Source organism: Crotalus tigris, unplaced genomic scaffold (genome assembly GCF_016545835.1).
Source record: "Crotalus tigris isolate CLP2741 ecotype Arizona unplaced genomic scaffold, ASM1654583v1 scf7180000017940.1788314, whole genome shotgun sequence".
NCBI classification, from domain to species: Eukaryota; Metazoa; Chordata; class Lepidosauria; order Squamata; family Viperidae; genus Crotalus; species Crotalus tigris.
In genome coordinates, this window is record NW_024096732.1 from 1237345 (window position 1) to 1260999 (window position 23655).

Sequence of the window (23655 nt, forward strand, 5' to 3'; positions counted from 1 at the left end):
TCTTCCTCCGTGTCTCTTCTGAGGAACATTTGGCAACAGGGTGCAAATGTTCCTCCCCTCAATCTCAGGGACTCTAAAGCTATAAATTCTTTTCTAGATCAACGGCCACACCTAGCATTAAAAAGGGCCGTTGAGGCTTTCTTTCTGGTTCTAAGAACCATCGCCATGGCTAGAATTATGCCAGGCAAGAAAGGTATAAAATCTATTATCCATCAATGGCCCCACTTAGAATTAAAAAGGTCCATTGAGAGGTTTCCTTTCTGGTTCTAAGATCCATCGCCATGGCTAGAATTATGCCAGGCAGAAAACTATAAAATCTATGATTAATCACTGGCCACGTTGGTCATTTAAATGGGCCACTGAGAGGTTTTCTTTCTGGTTCTAAGAACCATAGCCATGGCTAAATTTACACCAGGCAGAAAACTATAAAATCTATTATCAATCAATGGCCACACCTAGAATTAAAAGGTCCATTGAAACTTTCTTTCTGGTTCTAAGAACCGTTGCCAGGGCTTAATTTATGCCAGGCAAGAAAGATATAAAATCAACTATCTACAAGGTGGTATTCATTCTTGATTTCCATTCCTTCTTCTTGTTACTTTTACCATCAAAGCTGAGTCTTCTGTCTTCTAAGATGCTGTAGTACATGCCTTTGAGATAAAAAAAAAAAATCAACGTTACTTCAGCTGCCACTGAGGTTTTACACCTAAGAAGGCACAATACACTGTGGTTACTATTACCTCAGATGCAGGTGTTACCCCTACTTACCTAGGAAGAATGGACCATCAATTTTTTTTTGGGGGGGGGACCATTGACCTCCCTCCATATCCTAAAACTTTGAAGAATACAACTTACCTCACAGCGTAGGAGGCGCCATCACAGCCAAAGGCTAACAGGGCTTGAACTGGAGACATTTTCTTGCTGTCTTGGTTCTTCTTTTTTCTTTCTTCGCCTTTGTTTCTTCCTCCGCTGTGTCTCTTCTGAGGAACATTTGGCAACAGGGTGCAAATGTTCCTCCCCTCAATCTCAGGGACTCTAAAGCTATAAATTCTTTTCTAGATCAACGGCCACACCTAGCATTAAAAAGGGCCGTTGAGGCTTTCTTCCTGGTTCTAAGAACCATCGCCATGACTAGAATTATGCCAGGCAAGAAAAGTATAAAATCTATTATCCATCAATGGCCCCACTTAGAATTAAAAAGGTCCATTGAAACTTTTTTTCTGATTCTAAGATCCATCGCCATGGCTAAAATTACGCCAGGCAGAAAACTATAAAATCTATGATTAATCACTGGCCACGTTGGTCATTTAAATGGGCCACTGAGGGTTTTCTTTCTGGTTCTAAGAACCATAGCCATGGCTAAATTTACACCAGGCAGAAAACTATAAAATCTATTATCAATCAATGGCCACACCTAGAATTAAAAGGTCCATTGAAACTTTCTTTCTGGTTCTAAGAACCGTTGCCAGGGCTTAATTTACGCTAGGCAAGAAAGATATAAAGTCAACTATCTACAAGGTCGTATTCATTCTTGATTTACATTCCTTCTTCTTGTACTTTTACCATCAAAGCTGAGTCTTCTGTCTTCTAAGATGCTGTAGTACATGCCTTTGAAATAAAAAAAAAATCAACGTTATTTCAGCTGCCACTGAGGTTTTACACCTAAGAAAGCACAATACACTGTGGTTACTATTACCTCAGATGCAGGTGTTACCCCTACTTACCTAGAAAGAATGGACCATAATTTTTTTTTGGGGGGGGACCATTGACCTCCCTCCATATCCTAAAACTTTGAAGAATACAACTTACCTCACAGCGTAGGAGGCGCCATCACAGCCAAAGGCTAACAGGGCTTGAGTTGCAGACATTTTCTTGCTGTCTTGGTTCTTCTTTTTTCTTTCTTCGGCTTTGTTTCTTCCTCCGCCGTGTCTCTTCTGAGGAACATTTGGCAACAGGGTGCAAATGTTCCTCCCCTCAATCTCAGGGACTCTAAAGCTATAAATTCTTTTCTAGATCAACGGCCACACGTAGCATTAAAAAGGGCCGTTGAGGCTTTCTTTCTGGTTCTAAAAACCATCGCCATGGCTAGAATTATGCCAGGCAAGAAAGGTATAAAATCTATTATCCATCAATGGCCACACTTAAAATTAAAAAGGTCCATTGAGAGGTTTCCTTTCTGGTTCTAAGATCGATCGCCATGGCTAGAATTACGCCAGGCAGAAAACTATAAAATCTATGATTAATCACTGGCCACGTTGGTCATTTAAATGGGCCACTGAGGTGTTTTCTTTCTGGTTCTAAGAACCATAGCCATGGCTAAATTTACACCAGGCAGAAAACTATAAAATCTATAATCAATCAACAGCCATGCCTAGCATTAAAAAGGGCTGTTGGGGAGATTTCCTTTCTGGTTCTAAGAACCATTGCCATAGCTAAATTTACAGCTGGCAAGAAAGGTATTAAATCTATTATCTACAGTTCAGTTTTGTTTTATATGGTGAAGTAGCCTTCTTGATATTCATTCTTGCGTTCCATTCCTTCTTCCTCCATTTTCATCTTCTGTCTTCTAAGATGGTGTAGCAGAAGCCTTTGAGTTAAAAAAAATAGTATTACTTCAGCTGCCCCTGTGGTTTTACTTCCAAGAATGCACAAAGTACAGTGGTTACTATTACCTCAGATACAGGTGTTACCTTTCCTTATCTAGGCATAATGCAGAGGTTCCCAACCTTTTGGGCACCAAGAACCAGTGCCATGGAGAAGGGTTTTCCATGGACGAGAGGGGGTGTGGTTTTGAATACTGCCTGCATCCTGAGGATGGAGCTTTGCTTGTTTGTGTGGACCACTTGCTGGCATGTTGAGGACCAGTGCTGGTCCACCGACCGGGGGTTGGGGATACCTGGCATAATGGATCATCCACCTCCCTCCATACCCTAAGATTTTGAAGAACACAAGACTCAACTAAACATACCTCACAGCGTAGGAGGCGCCATCACAGCCAAAGGCTAATAGGGTTTGAGCTGGAGACATTTTCTTGCTGTCTTGGTCCTTCTTTCTTTCTTCTTCTTTCTCTTTGGTTTCTTCCTCTGCCGTGCCCAGTGTGCGTCATCTCTTTCGAGGAACATTTGGCAGAAGAGCGCACTTGTTCCTCTGCTCAATCTGCAAAGCTAGGAAACTATAAAATCTTTTATAGATCAACGGCCACACCTAGCGTTAGAAAGGGGCCATTGAGATTTTCTTTCTGGTTCTAAGAACCATTGCCATGGCTAAAATTATGCCAGGCAGAAAACTATAAAATCTATTATTAATCACTGGCCACGCTGGTTATTTAAATGGGCCATTGAGGTTTCCTTTCTGGTTCTAAGAACCATTGCCATGGCTAAAACTATGCCAGGCAGAAAATTATAAAATCTATTATTAACCATCGGCCACGCTGGTCATTTAAATGGGCCATTGAGGTTTACTTTCTGGTTCTAAGAACCATCGCCATGGCTAGAATTATGCCAGGCATAAATCTATAAAATCTATAATTAATCACTGGCCATGCTGTTCATTTAAATGGGCCACTGAGGTTTCCTTTCTGGTTCTAAGAACCATCATCATGGCTAAAATAATGCCAGGCAGAAAATTTTAAAATCTATTATAGAACAACAGCCACACCTAGCATTAAGAAGGGCCGCTGGGGTTTCCTTTCTGGTTCTAAGAACCATCACCATGGCTAAAATTATGCTAGGGAAGAAAGGTATGAAATCAAATATCAATCATAATACCAGGTAGCAGCCAGAATATATAATGAAAACTCTTTAATTTCACAACAAATTCAAAGATGTAACCATAGTTCCAGTTGGGAAACTGACTATCCTAGACCAGGGGTAGACAACCTTGGCTTTTTTATGACTCGTGGACTTCAATTCCCAGAATTCCTGAGCCAGCCATTCTGTCTCAGGAATTCTGGGAGTTGAAGTCCACGAGTTATAAAAGAGCCAAGGTTGCATACCCCTGTCGTAGACCAAGCAATGCCCAAAAACACTAATAAATTTCTAGGAGCCTGTCACTCTGACAAATTAGCCATCAATAGACAGACAGAAACAATATGTACCCATTTTGCAAAAAAGACAACACCTCTTCACCAGCAATCCACACTGAGATATGCATAGATTAACACTATGATTAACATCAGACCAACAATCAAGAAGTAAACAATGTCCTAATCAAGGAACTGCCAAAGAAGCTAACAACAAATAGGCAACAAAGAACCTCCAAGACCATTTTTTAAAAAACTGCTAAAGCAAGCCTTAGGGCAGTGATGGCGAACCTTTTAGATCTTTTAGAGTGTCCAAAAGCCGCCCTGCCCCAGCTCTCACCCGCTCGCCTCCTCGTCCCACTTGCCATCCCGCAGGGCCACCTACCGCCTCCATGGCCCGTCGCAGATCTCCCAGGCGGTCCTGCAGTGCCATGGCAGCCACGCCTTCTGCCTGCATCATCTGCATGTGACAGGGTGCGAGGGCGGAGTCTTGTCCCCACTGCCCGGCTGCCATGTCCTTGGCTGGGCTGCTGCGCGCGGGCCACACTCAGGGGTGATTCTCCTCCGGGGGTCTGCTGGTGAAGAGGGGGCCGCGGGGGGAGGTAGGGCCAGGGCGATGGCGCGCGTGCCCATAGAAAGGGCTCAGAGTGCCACCTCTGTCCCACGTGCCATAGGTTCGTCACCACTGCCTTAGGGTAAATTTCAGCAAGGCCCAAACAGTACTGGCCAGGCTTCCTCAATTTCATGATACACCGAAGAATGAATTAAACCATCTGTCTTACTGTTGATGTCTTCTTCTTCGTCTACAGGTCATTTTGGATTAATGCCTTTGAAATAAAAAAAGTCAACATTACTACAGTTGGAATTGGGGTTTTACTCCTAAGAATTCACAATACACAGTGGTTTCTATTACCCCAGACACAGGTGTTACTCTTGCTTACCTAGGCATAATTAGTGGAAGACCATCCACCTCCCTCCATATCCTAAAGCAGGGGTCTCCAAATCTGGCCCTTTTATGACTTGTGGACTTCAACTCCCAGCACACTGGCTGAGGAATTCTGGGAGTTGAAGTCCACAAATCATAAAAGGGCCAGGTTTGGAGACCCCTGTCCTAAAGCTTTAAAGAATATAAGACTCAACTAAACATACCTCTCAGCGTGGACGGTGCCATGACAGCCGAAGACTAAGAGGGCTTGAGCTGGAGACATTTTCTTGCTCTTTTTTTCTTCTTTTTTCTTCTTTCTCCTTTGTTGCTTCCTCAGTCGTGCCCGGCAATGTTGTCTCTTTCGAAGAATATTCGGCAGAAGAGTGCACTTCCTCTGCTCAGTCTGCAAAGCTAGAAAACTATAACATCCTTGCCTCCCCCCGCAACCCCTTTTTACAGATCAATGGCCAACCTAATATTAAAAAGGGCCATTGATGTTTTCTTTTTGGTTCTATGAACCATTGCCAAGGCTAAATTTCCAGACCAACACTCAAGAAGTAAACAATACCCTAATCAAGGAGCTGCCAAAGAAACTAACAACACATAGCACAACAAAGAACCTCCAAGACCACTTTTGCTAACAAAAGGAGCCACTAGAACAGTGATGGCGAACCTTTTAGAGACCGAGTGCCCAAAAACTTGCCCCGCCCCTGCTCCACCCCTCCACCCCACCCCCCCACCCCACCTGCCCACAGGACCACTTACCGCCTCCATGGCCTTCCGCAGATCGCCCAGGCAGCCCAGCAGCGCTATGGCAGCCACGCCCTCTGCCCACGCCCTGCAGCATCAACTGCATGATGGGGTGTGCATGATGGGGTCTATGCTGCCTGGCTGCCATGTCTTTGGCTGCGCTGCTCCATGTGGGCCACGCTCGAGGGCGAGTCTCCTTCAGGGGAGCTGCTGGAGAGGAGGGGGTCGCGGGGGGAGGCAAGACTGGGGCAACGGTACATGTGCCCATAGAGAGGGCTCCGAGTGCCACCACTGGCACCTGTGCCATAGGTTCACCACCACTGCACTAGAGCATAAACTGTGAACAAACTGCACTCCCTTCAAGCACTGATGATGTTCCCTAGTTTGGTAAAGAAACGTCTACAACGGGTGTCAAACTGCCGGCCCATGGGCCGCCGACCCCATTGCCAGCAATGGCAAAACCAGCCCGATGCGTTGCATGACGTCACATGACGTCACGAGTTTGGACATGCTTGGTCTACAAGAAAACTGCCAAGCTCAGAGAGCACCAAGGACGCCTCATTTCCACTCTTAACCACAGATATTCTTCTTTATTGGTATTCCTCGTATTAAATTGCATCACCAGGTTTACTTTTGCTTCTAAGAAGTCTGGCCCTATTGGCATTATTTTCAAGGGTGTGAAGGTGGGAGAGAGGTAATCCAAAGGATTCCCTTCTGGCTTTAGTCTCACTGAGGGAGTCCTCAGGTACTGGAGGAGGCTGGTATCTGTCTGATTCTAAGATCCACAGCCAATAACTAAAATTGTCTTGGGTCAGAAATTTTTTTGCTACTTTTTAGGCATGTTTGTCATACTTATGACTGCTCTTTTTACCCTTGATACTTTGTAATGTTTTAAAAAAAACTTTGCTAAAGCAAGTCTTAAGATAAACTTTAGCAAGACCCAAAGATTTTTGCAGTAGTTAACATGTTGCAAACAGTACCTGCCTGGCTTCCTTACTTTCATAATATACTGGAGAATGAATTAAACCATCTGTCTTACTATTGATGTCTTCTTCTTCGTCTATATGGATTCATGCCTTTGAAAAAAAAAAAAATCAACATCACCAAATGACCAGTGGATGTTCAGAGGTTAGAAAAGCAATCAGTCAAAGGGGTTTTATGTGTTTTATCCTACTTGTGAAAGAAGGCAAAATACAATGACTTGTAACATTGTTCCCTTAAGCCACTAACCTGTTTTCTACATGTTTTGCTTCTAAGGCAGAGGTCTTCAAACTTGGCCCTTTTATGACTTGTGGATTGGCACACTGGCTGAGGACTTCTGGGAGTTGAAGTCCACAAGTCATAAAAGGGCGTTTGAAGATCCCTGGACTTCAACTCCCAGAATTCCTCAGCCAGCCATGTTGAGGTTTCCAAGATGAGCCATGCTGGCTCAGGAATTGTGGGAGTTGAAGTCCACAAGACATAAAAGAGCCAAGGTTGCTACCCCTGGGATAGGGTTTCCTGCCTGAGCAGGGGGTTGGACTAGATGACCTCCACGGTCCCTTCCAACTTAATTATTATTACATATTTGGCTTCTTTTAGGGACTTGAGCCTTGACTAAAATTATCTCAGATTCCAAAAAAATCACTTTATTCCTAAGAGGAAAGTCAGTTCCTGAGATAATTTTACCTTTAAAGCTAATTTTAACTCCTATTCACCTTTGCTGGTTTGGTCTCTTTAAAAGGGGGATGGCTGAGATTACCTCAGGTTCCATTAAAATTTTATTATAAAAAGTTGAATTCTTGGCTAAAATTACCCCAAGAATTTACTTTATGCCTAAGAGGAAAGTCAGTTCCTGAGATAATTTTACCTTTAAAGCTAATTTTAACTCCTATTCACCTTTGCTGGTTTGGTCCCTTTAAAAGGGGCATGGCTGAGATTACCTAAGGTTCCATTAAAATTTTATTATAAAAAGTTGAATTTTCATATTTGGTGGAATTGTAAAAAAGTAAAGGCTTTTTGGATTATGATTTGGTGGAATATTCAAAAGATTTTTAGAAAAAAGATAAAGTTTACTCCTCAATTATTTTTACTTGGTATTTTTGTTGACTTAAATGAAAAAGAAACTACTTTGATGTTGAATTTATTAACTGCAGCAAGGTTATTGGTTTATATTGGAAGAAAGATTCCTTGCCTACTTTAGAAGAATGGATATTTAAAGTATCTAGTTTTGCAGAAATGGCAAAAATTTCTGCTTATTTAAAGGATCATACACAAGAAAGATATATTATTGTATGGGGAAGGTGGATAGATTATATTCAGAAAAAGTATGGAATTAAAAAGTTTCACTTATTTTATGAATGAATATTAAATATTATAGAGAATTGTTTTATAGGTTATGGAGTTAAAGGTTAATTATGATAAAAAACATTTCTTTTTTCTTTTCTTTTTTTTTCCTTTTTCTTAATTATTATAAATTTTGTTATTATTAACCCTGTATTCTGCTCTGGGAAGTGAAGGGAGGGGGGTTGGAGGTGGGAGGGGGGTTGGAGGTGGGAGGGAGGGTAAGGGTTTTTTTTTTCTCTATTTTAAAATTTTATTGTATTTTTATAAATGCTTGTATGTTAAAAAAAAATTTTTTTTTTCAATAAAAAGTTGAATTTTTGGCTAAAATTACCCCAAGAATTTACTTTATTCCTAAGAGGAAAGTCAGTTCCTGAGATAATTTTACCTTTAAAGCTAATTTTAACTCCTATTCACCTTTGCTGGTTTGGTCTCTCTAAAAGGGGCATGGCTGAGATTATCTCAGGTTCCATTAAAATATTATAAGAACTTGAATTCTTGGCTAAAATTACCCCAAGAATTTACTTTATTCCTAAGAGGAAAGTCAGTTCCTGAGATAATTTTACCTTTAAAGCTAATTTTAACTCCTATTCACCTTTGCTGGTTTGGTCCCTTTAAAAGGGGCATGGCTGAGATTATCTCAGGTTCCATTAAAATATTATAAGAACTTGAATTCTTGGCTAAAATTACCCCAAGAATTTACTTTATTCCTAAGAGGAAAGTCAGTTCCTGAGATAATTTTACCTTTAAAGCTAATTTTAACTCCTATTCACCTGTGCTGGTTTGGTCCCTTTAAAAGGGGCATGGCTGAGATTACCTAAGGTTCCATTAAAATTTTATTATAAAAAGTTGAATTTTCATATTTGGTGGAATTGTAAAAAAGTAAAGGCTTTTTGGATTATGATTTGGTGGAATATTCAAAAGATTTTTAGAAAAAAGATAAAGTTTACTCCTCAACTATTTTTACTTGGTATTTTTGTTGACTTAAATGAAAAAGAAACTACTTTGATGTTGAATTTATTAACTGCAGCAAGGTTATTGGTTTATATTGGAAGAAAGATTCCTTGCCTACTTTAGAAGAATGGATATTTAAAGTATCTAGTTTTGCAGAAATGGCAAAAATTTCTGCTTATTTAAAGGATCATACACAAGAAAGATATATTATTGTATGGGGAAGGTGGATAGATTATATTCAGAAAAAGTATGGAATTAAAAAGTTTCACTTATTTTATGAATGAATATTAAATATTATAGAGAATTGTTTTATAGGTTATGGAGTTAAAGGTTAATTATGATAAAAAACATTTCTTTTTTCTTTTCTTTTTTTTTCCTTTTTCTTAATTATTATAAATTTTGTTATTATTAACCCTGTATTCTGCTCTGGGAAGTGAAGGGAGGGGGGTTGGAGGTGGGAGGGGGGTTGGAGGTGGGAGGGAGGGTAAGGGTTTTTTTTTTCTCTATTTTAAAATTTTATTGTATTTTTATAAATGCTTGTATGTTAAAAAAAAATTTTTTTTTTCAATAAAAAGTTGAATTTTTGGCTAAAATTACCCCAAGAATTTACTTTATTCCTAAGAGGAAAGTCAGTTCCTGAGATAATTTTACCTTTAAAGCTAATTTTAACTCCTATTCACCTTTGCTGGTTTGGTCCCTTTAAAAGGGGCATGGCTGAGATTACCTAAGGTTCCATTAAAATTTTATTATAAAAAGTTGAATTTTCATATTTGGTGGAATTGTAAAAAAGTAAAGGCTTTTTGGATTATGATTTGGTGGAATGTTCAAAAGATTTTTAGAAAAAAGATAAAGTTTATTCCTCAACTATTTTTACTTGGTATTTTTGTTGACTTAAATGAAAAAGAAACTACTTTGATGTTGAATTTATTAACTGCAGCAAGGTTATTGGTTTATATTGGAAGAAAGATTCCTTGCCTACTTTAGAAGAATGGATATTTAAAGTATCTAGTTTTGCAGAAATGGCAAAAATTTCTGCTTATTTAAAGGATCATACACAAGAAAGATATATTATTGTATGGGGAAGGTGGATAGATTATATTCAGAAAAAGTATGGAATTAAAAAGTTTCACTTATTTTATGAATGAATATTAAATATTATAGAGAATTGTTTTATAGGTTATGGAGTTAAAGGTTAATTATGATAAAAAACATTTCTTTTTTCTTTTCTTTTTTTTTCCTTTTTCTTAATTATTATAAATTTTGTTATTATTAACCCTGTATTCTGCTCTGGGAAGTGAAGGGAGGGGGGTTGGAGGTGGGAGGGGGGTTGGAGGTGGGAGGGAGGGTAAGGGTTTTTTTTTTCTCTATTTTAAAATTTTATTGTATTTTTATAAATGCTTGTATGTTAAAAAAAAATTTTTTTTTTCAATAAAAAGTTGAATTTTTGGCTAAAATTACCCCAAGAATTTACTTTATTCCTAAGAGGAAAGTCAGTTCCTGAGATAATTTTACCTTTAAAGCTAATTTTAACTCCTATTCACCTTTGCTGGTTTGGTCCCTTTAAAAGGGGCATGGCTGAGATTACCTAAGGTTCCATTAAAATTTTATTATAAAAAGTTGAATTTTATTATTTGGTGGAATTGTAAAAAAGTAAAGGCTTTTTGGATTATGATTTGGTGGAATATTCAAAAGATTTTTAGAAAAAAGATAAAGTTTACTCCTCAACTATTTTTACTTGGTATTTTTGTTGACTTAAATGAAAAAGAAACTACTTTGATGTTGAATTTATTAACTGCAGCAAGGTTATTAGGTTTATATTGGAAGAAAGATTCTTTGCCTACTTTAGAAGAATGGATATTTAAAGTATCTAGTTTTGCAGAAATGGCAAAAATTTCTGCTTATTTAAAGGATCATACACAAGAAAGATATATTATTGTATGGGGAAGGTGGATAGATTATATTCAGAAAAAGTATGGAATTAAAAAGTTTCACTTATTTTATGAATGAATATTAAATATTATAGAGAATTGTTTTATAGGTTATGGAGTTAAAGGTTAATTATGATAAAAAAATTTCTTTTTTCTTTTCTTTTTTTTCTTTTTTCTTAATTATTATAAATTTTGTTATTATTAACCCTGTATTCTGCTCTGGGAAGTGAAGGGAGGGGGGTTGGAGGTGGGAGGGAGGGTAAGGGTTTTTTTTTTTCTCTATTTTAAAATTTTATTGTATTTTTATAAATGCTTGTATGTTAAAAAAAAAAATTTTTTTTTCAATAAAAAGTTGAATTTTTGGCTAAAATTACCCCAAGAATTTACTTTATTCCTAAGAGGAAAGTCAGTTCCTGAGATAATTTTACCTTTAAAGCTAATTTTAACTCCTATTCACCTTTGCTGGTTTGGTCTCTCTAAAAGGGGCATGGCTGAGATTATCTCAGGTTCCATTAAAATATTATAAGAACTTGAATTCTTGGCTAAAATTACCCCAAGAATTTACTTTATTCCTAAGAGGAAAGTCAGTTCCTGAGATAATTTTACCTTTAAAGCTAATTTTAACTCCTATTCACCTTTGCTGGTTTGGTCCCTTTAAAAGGGGCATGGCTGAGATTACCTCAGGTTCCACCAAAATTTTATTCTAAGAACTTGAAATATTGGCTAAAATTATCCCAAGAATTTACTTTATTCCTAAGAGGAAAGTCAGTTCCTGAGATAATTTTACCTTTAAAGCTAATTTTAACTCCTATTCACCTTTGCTGGTTTGGTCCCTTTAAAAGGGGCATGGCTGAGATTACCTCAGGTTCCACCAAAATTTTATTCTAAGAACTTGAAATATTGGCTAAAATTATCCCAAGAATTTACTTTATTCCTAAGAGGAAAGTCAGTTCCTGAGATAATTTTACCTTTAAAGCTAATTTTAACTCCTATTCACCTTTGCTGGTTTGGTCCCTCTAAAAGGGGCATGGCTGAGATTACCTCAGGTTGGACCAAAAATTGACTAGAATTACTTTAAGACACAGCGGTTTGCGTTATTCCCCGAGCGAAAGAGTGAGATTAAGTATTTTTAGTGACCTATGCTATTGGAGTCCTTTGAATAAAACACCGTTGAGCAACCACTGGCGTTTTACTCCTAAGAATACACGCCGTGGTTAAAATTACCATAGGTGCTATCCCGACTCCTCGAGAACAATAAGCTATTATTTAGTTGAAGAACTCACGCCCCCCTCCGCATCCCTAAAAGGTAAAAAAATTATCAGCTACAATTACCTCAAAGCTCAAAAGGCCCTGCCCGGCCTCGAGCTCGAGGACTTGAGCCGCGGGAGCGCCGGAGAGAGACATTTTTGCCCTCCGGCGCCCCGCAGCAAAAAGGAAAAAATCGGCAGGCTCTCAGGCTGAGTGCCAAAAGAAAAGCGAGCCCTCTGCAGAGGCAGGAGACGCCGCTACCGCCTCTCTTTTGAGGAAAAAGAGAGGCGGCAGCGGCGGCGGCTACCTCTACAGGGGGATCGCTTTTAATTTTGCACTCTGCCTGAGGAGCCCGCCGACTTTTTAAATGCCCCCGCCTTTCGGAGAGGGGAGAGGCCGCTCAGCCAATCCGAGGGAAGCGTTTTCGGGGCAGCCAATCACGAGCGAGATGGGCGTGCAGACAGGAGCCAGCGAGGCGGGCCGAGGCCGAGGGCGCTGGGCGGGAAAGGCGCGCGCTGTTTCCCGCGCAAAAACAGGTGCGAACGCTCGGCTGGTTTCCCAGCTCGCGCACCGGTTGCCATGGAGACGGGCGCACTGGTTGCCATGGAGACGGCCACAGCGCGGGAAGCGGCTCATCACGGTCACGTGTGCTTCGGCCCGCACAGGTGAAGGTGATTAGATTGCGTAATGCCTCCTCGGCCTTCGCCCCGCCTACGGCGCCCTTCGCCCCGTCCGGGGACCCTTTGGACTACAAATCCCATCCGTCAGGCAGCCTTGTGCCTGAAAGGCTGCCTCCCATCCCTCTCCCGTTGCAAAGGCCCAGTTTTTAAAATACCCCATCATTTTTGCAGCTGTGCTTTTTAGGAGATCAGAGGGCGACTTGGGCTTCCACTGGATTTCAAGTCCCATCAGCCACCTCTGGGATGCTGATGGGGATCGTCCCTTCGTCCAACAGAGAACTTTTTCTTGTTGAGCAGGAAAATGCTTAAAATGCTGTTTAAAAAAAAAATCTGAAAATTTAATAAATGCAAAATAAAATAAAGATTATATGCAGAATTTAGGTGATGCTTTGGACTACAGGTCCCATTAGCCAGCCTTGGGGGGATGCTAATGGGGATTGCTTCTCTTGCAATAAGATTGCCTTTCTGGTTGGTGGGTCCTTCCCCCCCCCCAAAAAAAAATTCAAACCCTTTTTTGTTTTGTTTGCATCTTCTCTACCATGTTATGATCTTGCCAGGCAGCCCTTGGTTTTATTTGTTATTTTTTTCCAGTTTTTTTTTTCTTTAGAAAAAAAAAATTCAAGACTGGTTTGTTTTGCTTTGTTTGGCTTCCTAGGGATTCTGCTAAAATGTACAATAGAGTTTCTGATACATGGTGTCTTCCCAGTGAAAAAATTGACTTAAATTTGAAACTGTTTCTTCCTTTTTCTATTATTGGAACTCTTTCCTCCCCTACCCTCAGTTAAATGTTTTCAAAAGAGATCTGATACATTTCTATCAACATTATAAATATTTTAATAACTTTTAATGAAACCCCTCTCAACATTTTCCACGTTGCGCCCTCCAGACAGGGTAGGACAATGATCTGCAGAATTAACCTACCAGCTTTGTTTTCCTTTATTAAGAAAAATATTCCAGCACTGTTCAACAAACCACTGTTAAGAGACAAATACCTTCTTGTTAAGGAAAGCTGCTTCACTAAGCCATTTTATTTGGCTGGGTAGAGGAAAGGAATATTTTGCAAGTGATTGCAGAGAGACCACAATATCAAAATATTCTCACAAATTCTGGGTTTGGCACAAAGGCAACGCTTTCTGAATTGGTTCTGATAAGTTCTTGCTTCAAGGAATTGCAGATGATTCTCAAAATACTTGGAATATGTCTTGTTCAGCCCAGGCAGGAGTTAAGATGGCCAGTTGCGTTTTATTCCAAAATTACAAAAAAATAAAAAAAAAAATAATCTCCCTGAAATACAGTCAAATATTTTGTTGCTTGACAATTTTGGCAGCCATAGATCACTTTTCTGATTATTATTATTTTTTTAGCACCAACACTGGTCTGGATACACAATAAAGACTCCTTAAAAGCAGCTCGAAGGATACCCAAAGAAAACAGAAAGATTCAAGCTGCTAATTTGTACAAAATTATTTTTTAAAAAATGCACAGATGCAAAAACATTCCTTCATTTCTTAGGAGTCACAAATGTTTCCCCCCCAAAAAACAACCCCACAACTTTTCATAATCAACTGTTATCTAATTAGAACCGTTTTTACTTCCAGGCAGATGGACGTGGTCCCTAAAGAGCTTGTGTCATGGACCAAAATGCAGTCATGATTAAAACAATTTTGCAACGGATGGACCTCAAAACTGTTTTCTTAACAAACAGGCCACAATTTTAGAGATCCCAGCTCTTCCCCAATCTCAATTAGTCATCCTATTTACATAGGTTAAAATCTCGGGGGGGGGGGGGGAGGGGGAGAAAGAAAGTGATTTGGTTTTTCCTTTGGGTCCTCTGAATAGGTTCGTTTTTCTCCCCCTTCTCTGAAGTTGCAAGCAGAAAACAATTTTAGACGTCGTAATAGAAATCTAATTTTGTGTAAACTGTCTTGCACCCTTTGTCAGAATAGATCCGCTCCTCTTTGGGGAAATAGGTCATCTCATCGGCCACCCGTGAGACCACGGCTTCATTGATGGGGTGGCCCCGCAATTCCAATTCAGCCCTGATGCACATTTTCACATGGCTGATTTCGAGAGGCAGGAAGGGAATAAAGTAATCAATGACATTTCGGTCGATCAGGTTGCTGTGCCAAAATCCACCTGCAAAAGAAAACCACATTGTCTTCAGTTGGATTAGTTTGTAATGCAATTAAAACAAAAGCAACTACAGGTAGTCCAGTATTTGAGGGGCTGCCACAAAGAAGAGGAGGGGGTCAGCCTATTCTCCAAAGCACCAGAAGGCAGGACAAGAAGCAACGGATGGAAACTAATCAAGGAGAGAAGCAACCTGGAACTAAGGAGAAACTTCCTGACCATTAGAACAATCAGTGGAACAGCTTGCCACCAGAAGTTATGGGTGCTCCATCACTGGAGGCTTTCAAGAAGAGATTGGACAGCCATTTGCCCAGAATGGTAGGGTCTCCTGCTTGTGCAGGGGGTTGGACTAGAAGACCTCCAAGGTCCCTTCCGACTGTTATTCCTTGATTTACGACCATTCATTTAATGACCATTCAACATTACAATGGCGCTAAAAAAGTGATTTATAACCAGAATTTGCACTTATGTCCATTGTGATGTCCTATGGTCACATAGTCAAAATTAGGGCGGTTGGCAACTAGCATGTATTTACGACAGTTGCCGCATCCTAGGGTTGTGTGATTGTCATTTGTGACCTTCCCAGCCAGCTTCTGACAAGCAAAGTCAATGGGGGAAGCTGGAGTCACTTAATAACCAAATGGTTCATTTAACTATGGTAATTTGATTAACAACTGCAGCAAAAAAGGTTGTAAAATTGGAGATGACTCACTTTACAACCGCCTGAATAAATAACAGATGTTCTGGTCCCAAACAGAGTCGTAAGTTGAGAACTAGTAAAAACTGTAGACTCCTGGCAGTTGCATGAATTAGTCCCTGCAGGTTTCCGGGCAAGGTTTTGGGGAAGTTGTTTACCACTGCCTTCTTTCTAGGGCTGAGAGAGAGGGGCTGGCCCAAGGTCATCCATCTAGCTTCTAGACTAAGTCAGGACTAAAATTCACAGCCATGAGAGTCACTTTGGTGTAGTGGTTAAGGCACCAGGCGACAGTGAGTTCTAGTCCAGCCTTAGGCATGAAAGTCAGCTGGGTGACTTTGAGCCACTGACTCAATGCAATCTACCTCACAGGGTTGTTTCTGTGAGAAAAAGGAGAAGGAAACTGTCTTGCATATGTTGAGTTATTTGTAAAAATGATAAAGGTGGGATGCAAAAAAATGAATGTGATACTCACTATTTTTGTTATTAAACACAGAATTCGACAATGTCTGTTGCAAAACATGGAGAGGCAGCTCTTCCCTCTTCTTTCCATTCTTCCAGTGGTCGATTGCCACTTCGGTTATTTTTTCAGCTCCTGCATTGCTGGAGAAAAAAGAGAATTTTCATACACTGGTAGCTGAAAGCAGCTTCTATGCTCCTGCAAAGCACGGCTGAAGAGTGCCAGCCATCACAGCTAAGCAGTTTTGGCTTGAGGGAATAGAAATCCAGAGAGATGGGGGGGGGGGTTTGGACATACCCTTTCAAAGGGCAACAAAAATGCGGCAGTATTGTGTTTGAATCCATAAAGTACAGGTAGTCCTCAACTTACAACCACAATTGAGCCCAAAATTTCTGTTGCTGAGACAATTAAGTGAGTTTACTTTATTTTATGACCTTTCTTGCCACAGTTGCTAAGTGTATCACTGCAGTTATTAAAGTTAGTGATACGGTTATTAAGTGAATCTGGCTTCCCCATTGACCTTGCTTGTCAGAAAGTCGCAAAAGGGGATCATATGGCCCCGGGACGCTGCAACCGTCATAAATACGAGTCGGTTGCGTCTGAATTTTGATTACGTGACCACGGGGATGCTGCAACAGCCGTGTGAAAAAGGGTCATAGGTCACTTTTTTTAGTGCTGTTGTAACTTTGAACGGTCATTAAACGAACGTTAAATTGAGGAGTACCTGTACAGCTAGTCCTTGACTTACGGCCAATCTCTTAAGTATAACCTAAATGTACTTTCTCTCCAGCAAATTTGTTTTAAAATATGCTTTTTTGGGGGGGTAGCCCAGCACAGCAACGATGCCTAACCTGAGGAAGATGAAAATCGCTTTTCGATATGATATGCCATCTATTTCTTCATAATATTCCAGGAAAGGCTTAATGGAGTCTATGAGTCCAGCGTGCATTTTGTCCATCTCATCAAATATAAAGATCGACCTTGCACAGGAACTCACGTTGCCACGAATCCACGTTTGCAATTGGTCCTGAAAGATTAAAAGCAAAGAAGCTGAACACACTTCCCAGCAATCAACACCCAGATGAGCAGACATTAACACCAAGGAAAACATTGGGCTTTCCAGCAGTTCCCAAGCATAATCCGGGCCTGCTTACCTTATACTGACTGATGTTCTGCTGATGTGGGAAGTGCAAAGTAGACACAAACTGGTGCACGTATTTGCTCTTGAGGCCTTCATCGTAAAGGCTTTCCGCCACAATCTTACTGACGAAATTCTTGCCCGTCCCCGTCCATCCGTGCAAAGAGAGGGCCAAGGGTTTTTTCGGATTTGGGTTTGTCAAAAACCCGGTCACGGCTTTCACTATCACCTCAGACACAAGATGTTGTCCAAAGACTTTTTTCTCCAAATTGTCCTTCAGATCTGCAGCAGGGAATGTTGGGAGAAGCAAGAAATTAAAAGAATTATTATCTGGTCATCGAGAACGTTCGAACTTGGAAATCGGAAGGTCTTCTGTAGAAATAGAGGACTATTTTATCTACTTCCTGAGTGGAGATCAAAAAGACTCATTAAAAAAATTAAAACCAAAGTCCTTGACTTACAACCATTCCTTTAGTGACCCTGCAAAGTGTCAACGGCATTGAAAAAAGTGAATTATGATCATTTTTCACACTTATGACAGTTGCAGCATCCCCCTGGTTACGTGATCAAAATTAAGACGGTCGGCATACTGACTCACATTTATGACGGACACAGGATGCCAGGATCATGTGTTCCCCTTTTGCGACCTGACAAGCAAAGTCAATGGGGAAGACATTCATTTAACATCTTAACTGTGGCAAGAAAGGTCTTAAAGTGGGACAAACTAATTTAACAACTGTCTCGCTTAGCAACAGAAATGTTGGTCTCAGTTATGATAGTAACTTGAGGACGACCTGGTCAATAGCCCCCGCTGCCACGCCCATTTCCCTGACGTCATAGCACGCCCTTCCTCACGTCCCCTGCCGCCCCGCCCCTTGCAAGAACGGTGACGCCACCCACCTTGCCTGACCTGCGCCACCGGCCTTTCCACGCAGCATTCGGCAAAGTAGCAATACAGCCTCGGGAGGGAGATGAGGCCGGTGAGGGCCGAGGCGGTGCCGGCCAAGGCTATGCCCACGGTGACTGGGTCCATCGCCCGCGCCCCCGGGCCCACCTGCCACAGGATCAGGGCCAGGCCCCATAGCGCCCCGGGCGCTCGGAGCTGCTTCATCGCCAGCAGCCGCTCTTGGGCCGCCGCCTAATTCACCTTAGCGCCGCGCTTCCGTTTCCGACCAAGCAGCTTCCGGCCCTGTGGGCGCCATCTTTGCACCGGGCAGGTTGGCACGGGCGGGAAGGCCAATGGTTGCCGGAGAGAGAGTGGGCGTGGCCTTGCTTCCCCGCCTTCCTCGATTTGCCGCTAGTCGGATTTCCGCCTTCTGGATCTTCACGCTATCAATAGACCCGGGTCAGCATTCTGTTTTGACTTCACCCCCAACCGCCAAGTGATGACACGCGTTTCAGCCTCGTGTGAATTGCAAGCAATTGTTCAGAGCCTTTTTATTGCATGGGGTGGGGTGGGGTATTTTTTCTCTGCTAGGACATATCTTTGCAAAAAGGATGAGTTGCTTTGCTGTTGCTCCGAGTCTGATCCCCAGATACGTAGTTATTCTGATTTAAATAGCTGTCCATCTTCTATATACTCTACAAGACCCTGAGCGGCTTGCAAATAATTAAATGTAAAAAGAACAATTGTTGTTGTTGTTAATTGCGAAGTCGTGTCCGACCCACTGCGACCCCATGGACAACAACAAAGAACAATAGAAAAGTTCAAAGCCATCATTTGGCTGGTTACATGATGTCAGTTCAGTGTTGACTCTTAGTTGGAAGACTTGGAGGACCAAATTGTGGGTGTTCCATTGCTGGAGGTTTTTAAGAAGAGATTGGACAGCCATTTGTCTGGAATGATGTCCGGTCTGCTGCTCCAGCTGGAGGTTGGACTAGAAGACCTCCAAGGTCCCTGCCAGCCCTATTATTCTATGTTCTACTGGAGAGGACCAAGTAACTTATCTGAGATCTTTGGTGGGATGACAAAAATTTCCATCCTATGCCATTGCATGCAGAAAACACAGACAGACAAATCCTTCAGGCCATCCTCCACTTAAAGAGAAACCTTTATTGCTTGCACATGCAATACATTTCGACGCAGAGGAGTTTCGTGGAGAAAAATTGAAGCAAAATGAACATTGAAAAGAAGGGAGAAACATTAGAAATAGAGCCCAATCTCTGAGAACCAAACAAGCTCGCTTCAGTATCTCCGATTCATCTTCTTAAACTTTTCATAGTGATAATCGTCGGTGGCTTTCTCGTTCGGTGGGCGCTTGCGGTTTGGCGGAGACTCTATAAAATTTAGAAAGAGACACACCTCAAACTAAGGAACCAAGACTCTCAAATTAAGAGTTGTTGGATATGAGACGGGCGGTAAGTAAATGTCATAGACACATAAATAGGAATTTGAAAGAGATGAAACCTGTGCAATCTTCTGAGCTCCTACTCACCATTGGTGCCTGGCAAAGCGAGCCCTTTTCTATTTATTTATGATGGCAAAGCTGTGAACCATATGTTTCAAATCATTATCTATACAGTATGAAAACTTCCTGTTTGTAACCTTCGATTGGTCGAAACGGCCCAAATTTTTTAATCAACATATCTCAGATGGGCTAACTTAAAAGAATTTGTCCAAAATCCAGGATACATTGCTCCCATCGGATTGAAATTTCAAAAACCTTCAAAGATCTTCAAAGGTCAGTCATGATTATGTGACTGTTATTTCCAATGCTCCCTGCTAGGTTCCCACAATGGCTAAAACAATTTAGCTACCAGCTTGTGAGAACTAGACCAAAGTAGCAAGATAACACCGCAGTGTACATGACTTACTTTCCATTTCAGTTTTTTCGGTGTCTCCCACCCTCAGGGGTCGAGCCTTCGGTTCCTCTTTATTTCTTCGTACCGGAGCATTCAGCTCTTCGTGATAAACTGCAAAGAGATGTAACAATCGTGCTAGTTTAGAATCAACTGTATTAAATTTTTGGGTTTCAAACTACAGACGGTCCTTGACTTATGAACCACAATTAAGCCCAAAATTTCTGTTACTAAGCGAGACATTTGTTAAGTGAATCTCTGCAGTTCACCGTTTAAGTATGAAAATCACTGTGTTCAATGCCATTGTAACTTTCAACGGTCACTAAATGAATTGTAAGTCGAGGATTACCTGTATGGTTTTTTCACACCAGAAAGTAAATTTGGTTCCTAGCTTAAAGTGTGTCATGCGCTTGGTGTGTTTTCCTTGTTTTATCCTTGTGTGATATGCAAATTTACCACTGTGGTGTATAACGATTTATATTATTCTATTATCATCATTATTTTATGGTTTTTCATCAGGCCTGTGTTTAGCCATCAGGTTTCGTTCAACAAACTCAACTAATTCTAACCTCAACCTTGTTCAACACCAACCAATCCTGCTAGTCTCCATTTGATTATATGTCAATCAACTTTTATCCAGAACAGTGACCTTAAATCCTCTAGTACTCACATCGGTTGTGTTGGACGTAATTCACCGCCATATTGGTGGGGACGAAGGAAGTTTCGCTGTCTTTCTTCTTATTCTGCTGTTCAGCCAGCAATCTTGCCTTTGCATCTTCGGTTGAGATGATGTTTTTTATCTTGGCCCTAAGGAGAAACCAAAAGAAGCAAAATCAGGCTGAGATATTTTCACACTTCTGGGGAAGAAATGTTGGACTAAAGGGAACAGCTAATGGCAATGGTGGAATGAAGAACAGGCGAGTTGACTTGCTCTCCGATAATTCCTCTCTGGACAAGGAGAGTACTTGTCTAGAGAGTGCTTCTCATGACTGCAAAACAGCACTCTCTGGTGTGTTTAGAACTAAAGATCAAGATTATTGGAAGTAAAAGGAAAGAAACAAAGTTGGCTTATTTGATCAAGGTTAAAATATGTTATTTTCTCTGGAAATCCTTAATGGACTTTTCCTGACATCAGGACTGGAATGCTTTGTATGGATTTGTTTATAGATAAGAGATTGGACATGGGAAAAAGAGATCACTGGTTGTATATTAAGAGAAGGTGGTAAGTTACTGAAATTGTTTATACTTGTCCTGATGTAAAGAAATGTCGCTTTTTAAAAATCTTTGAGTTATAGTTTTTACTGTTGACATTGTAATCTTTGAAAGGAGAATATTTGTGGCCCTTGAAATGAGGGATCCTTGGTGCTCTCTGAGCTGGAATTCTTTCTTGCAGACGTTTCATGAGCCAAACTAGGTAACTAAGACTGATGATGCTACCTAGTTTGGGTAATGAAATGTAAGAAAACCAAGCTCAGAGAGTACCAAAGTCCCCTCATTTCAACCCGGAGCTACAAATATTCTCCTTTATTGGATTTGAAACTGTCAGCTTACTCAATTCCAAGGTCCACCTCAGGAATCCCACTCAGCATCTGATTGGACAGCATCTCTTCCGTCTTCTTCGCCGAAGAGACCCGGATGCTCTCCGGGAGCTCATACAGACAGTCCTCTGCGTTCTTCTGCTTTATTTTCTGCACCTCGCTTTCCATAATCCCCTTCCTCTTCTTGAGCTCTGTTTCGATGTATTTCATCCTGAATGAGAGACCCCAACTCAGAAACAGAAAACTGATGGCAGAAAAAGACCCAGTGTTTCATCAGGTCTGATTTATTTATCAAATTCTGTCATCAAGCAAGCAAATAATGGCAAGCCAGTTACATGTCTGCATCTTCATCCCTCCTGTTGGTCTCGGCTGAAAACGAGGTGCCAAGATTGAGGTCTTCCTCTTCGCTGATCCTATAAAAGGGCGACAAAGAGGACTCTAAGCAGCCTGAAGACAAAAGAGCCGGAATTCTCAGCCAACCCTCAATTCAAAATATCTAAGAGGCTCTGCTTTAAGAAGGCACATGTTACTCCTTGGCTTTCAATCTCACAACTGGGGCCAGAAGGGACCCACCTCTCCTTTCCCCGCTCTTTCAACTTCTTCATGTCCACCATTCCGCCCGACTTGATCTTAAAGGGATCATCCTGGTCATGTGGAGAGAATAAACAGAGAGAAGGTGCTCAGGGCCTCTTTTGCAGATGTTGGAGAAGAAAATGGTGGAATCTAAGTGCCACAAATGCTGATTTACCCAACTGGGCTTCCTCAGTCATCAAAATCACCTATTGCTCTAAATCAAGAATTGTTAAACTACTATTAACAATACACTGAAGTGGGTGGCATTTGCACATCACTTAACACCTTTGGGGGAGGGAGGAGTGTTTACAGGCCTCTCATCTCAAGGCTCCCCACTCTGATCTTACCACCAAAGTTGTCTCCTCTTGTAGCTTTTCTCCGACAAGCAAGGCTGCAGCACTTGGGGGGAAAAGAGACAAGAATGAAGAATTAGGATGATTTAAGAGAACCTTCCATTTTTATTTCAAAACTGCTAACAATACAATCCAGGGTCAGTTTGGGTAATCATACTTAGGAGAGTTTGATATTCCTTTCCTTTGATATGTCCTTTCTTGTCCTTGAACTCATCACATATTCCAGGAAGCCCTGATATATAAACCACAATTGGTTGGCTCCGTGCAACATGCTGGTGAACTTGTAGTGGAATCTAACAATTCTTAGCCAAATGGCAGATATGAGAACATACCTTAATGTTCACAAGGGTGATCTTTTTCAGAATCTCAGTTTCTCAGGATATAAATGGTTTGCGACAAAAATTCAGGATCTCAGTCTGTGCTTGCTACAAAGATTATCTTGACATTACAACTCCGTGGGAAAAAATTAGTTATTACCTTACTCCATTTTGTCTCCTTCTTAAACTCTGTACTTCTTTCGCTTCTTCTAGTTTTAAACTGGAGCAGAACCATAGAACGGAAATAATAATTAATAATCTGGAGCACCACTTGAACACTTGACTGATAAGTTTCATAAAAAATAAACAACAGAAACAAAAGGCCTCTTTTCCAACCTCGCCCCCCATCCCAATATTTCAAGCCCCCCACTGGCACCCACCGAACCTCCTCGGCCACCAGCTCATCCTCCTCTTCCTCCTCGGACTCGGCCTTCCTCCTGCGGAAAGTCTTCCCGGCCGGCATGACTGGAGATCTCCCACCTCCTCAAATCAATTTTGCTAAAAGGGGCTGCTACAGAGCTCTTCCTGTTTTGCAAGCTGGGGGCGCGCGTCGCGTGACGTCGACACCGCGCGACGAAGCCGCCCGCTGCGACTCTACTTGCCCTTAAAAGGTCAGGGCAGATACCATTAGATGTAGGAAAAGTATAGATAATGATACAAGGGAGAGATGAGAGTCTCCTTTTTTTTTAATCTGTATTTTTAATTTATTTTTCTCGACTGTGGGAAGCAGCCCCAATCTGCAGCAAGGCCACGATAGCGCTGTGCGTCACTGCATTCACACGGGGGAATAAATATCCTGCTTGCTATTGCCTGTATTAAATGCAG

The 23655-nt window shown here is 41.2% G+C and overlaps 2 protein-coding genes across 3 annotated transcripts; both read right to left on the reverse strand.

Moving 5' to 3' along the window:
• Window positions 1-13740: 13740 nt before the first annotated feature.
• On the reverse strand, window positions 13741-19119 carry LOC120308708 (torsin-1A-like). Of its 2 annotated transcripts, none has more exons than XM_039345151.1 (5): window positions 18161-19119; window positions 17267-17532; window positions 16964-17139; window positions 16128-16255; window positions 13741-14964 (listed from the first exon to the last, which is right to left on the reverse strand). In XM_039345151.1, exons 1-5 carry the CDS (start codon window positions 18330-18332, stop codon window positions 14714-14716), a joined length of 993 nt encoding a protein of 330 aa, XP_039201085.1. In that variant the 5' UTR covers window positions 18333-19119; the 3' UTR covers window positions 13741-14713. The 2 variants fall into 2 exon arrangements, with proteins under 2 accessions (XP_039201085.1, XP_039201084.1); XM_039345150.1 differs by having other exon boundaries at window positions 18151-19119.
• A 164-nt stretch (window positions 19120-19283) lies between these two features.
• CUNH9orf78 (chromosome unknown C9orf78 homolog) lies at window positions 19284-23383 on the reverse strand. Its single transcript, XM_039345152.1, has 9 exons — window positions 23211-23383; window positions 22991-23050; window positions 22508-22559; window positions 22161-22231; window positions 21923-22000; window positions 21601-21798; window positions 20720-20856; window positions 20065-20163; window positions 19284-19527 (listed from the first exon to the last, which is right to left on the reverse strand). Exons 1-9 carry the CDS (start codon window positions 23291-23293, stop codon window positions 19436-19438), a joined length of 870 nt encoding a protein of 289 aa, XP_039201086.1. The 5' UTR covers window positions 23294-23383; the 3' UTR covers window positions 19284-19435.
• Between the last annotated feature and the right edge of the window lie 272 nt (window positions 23384-23655).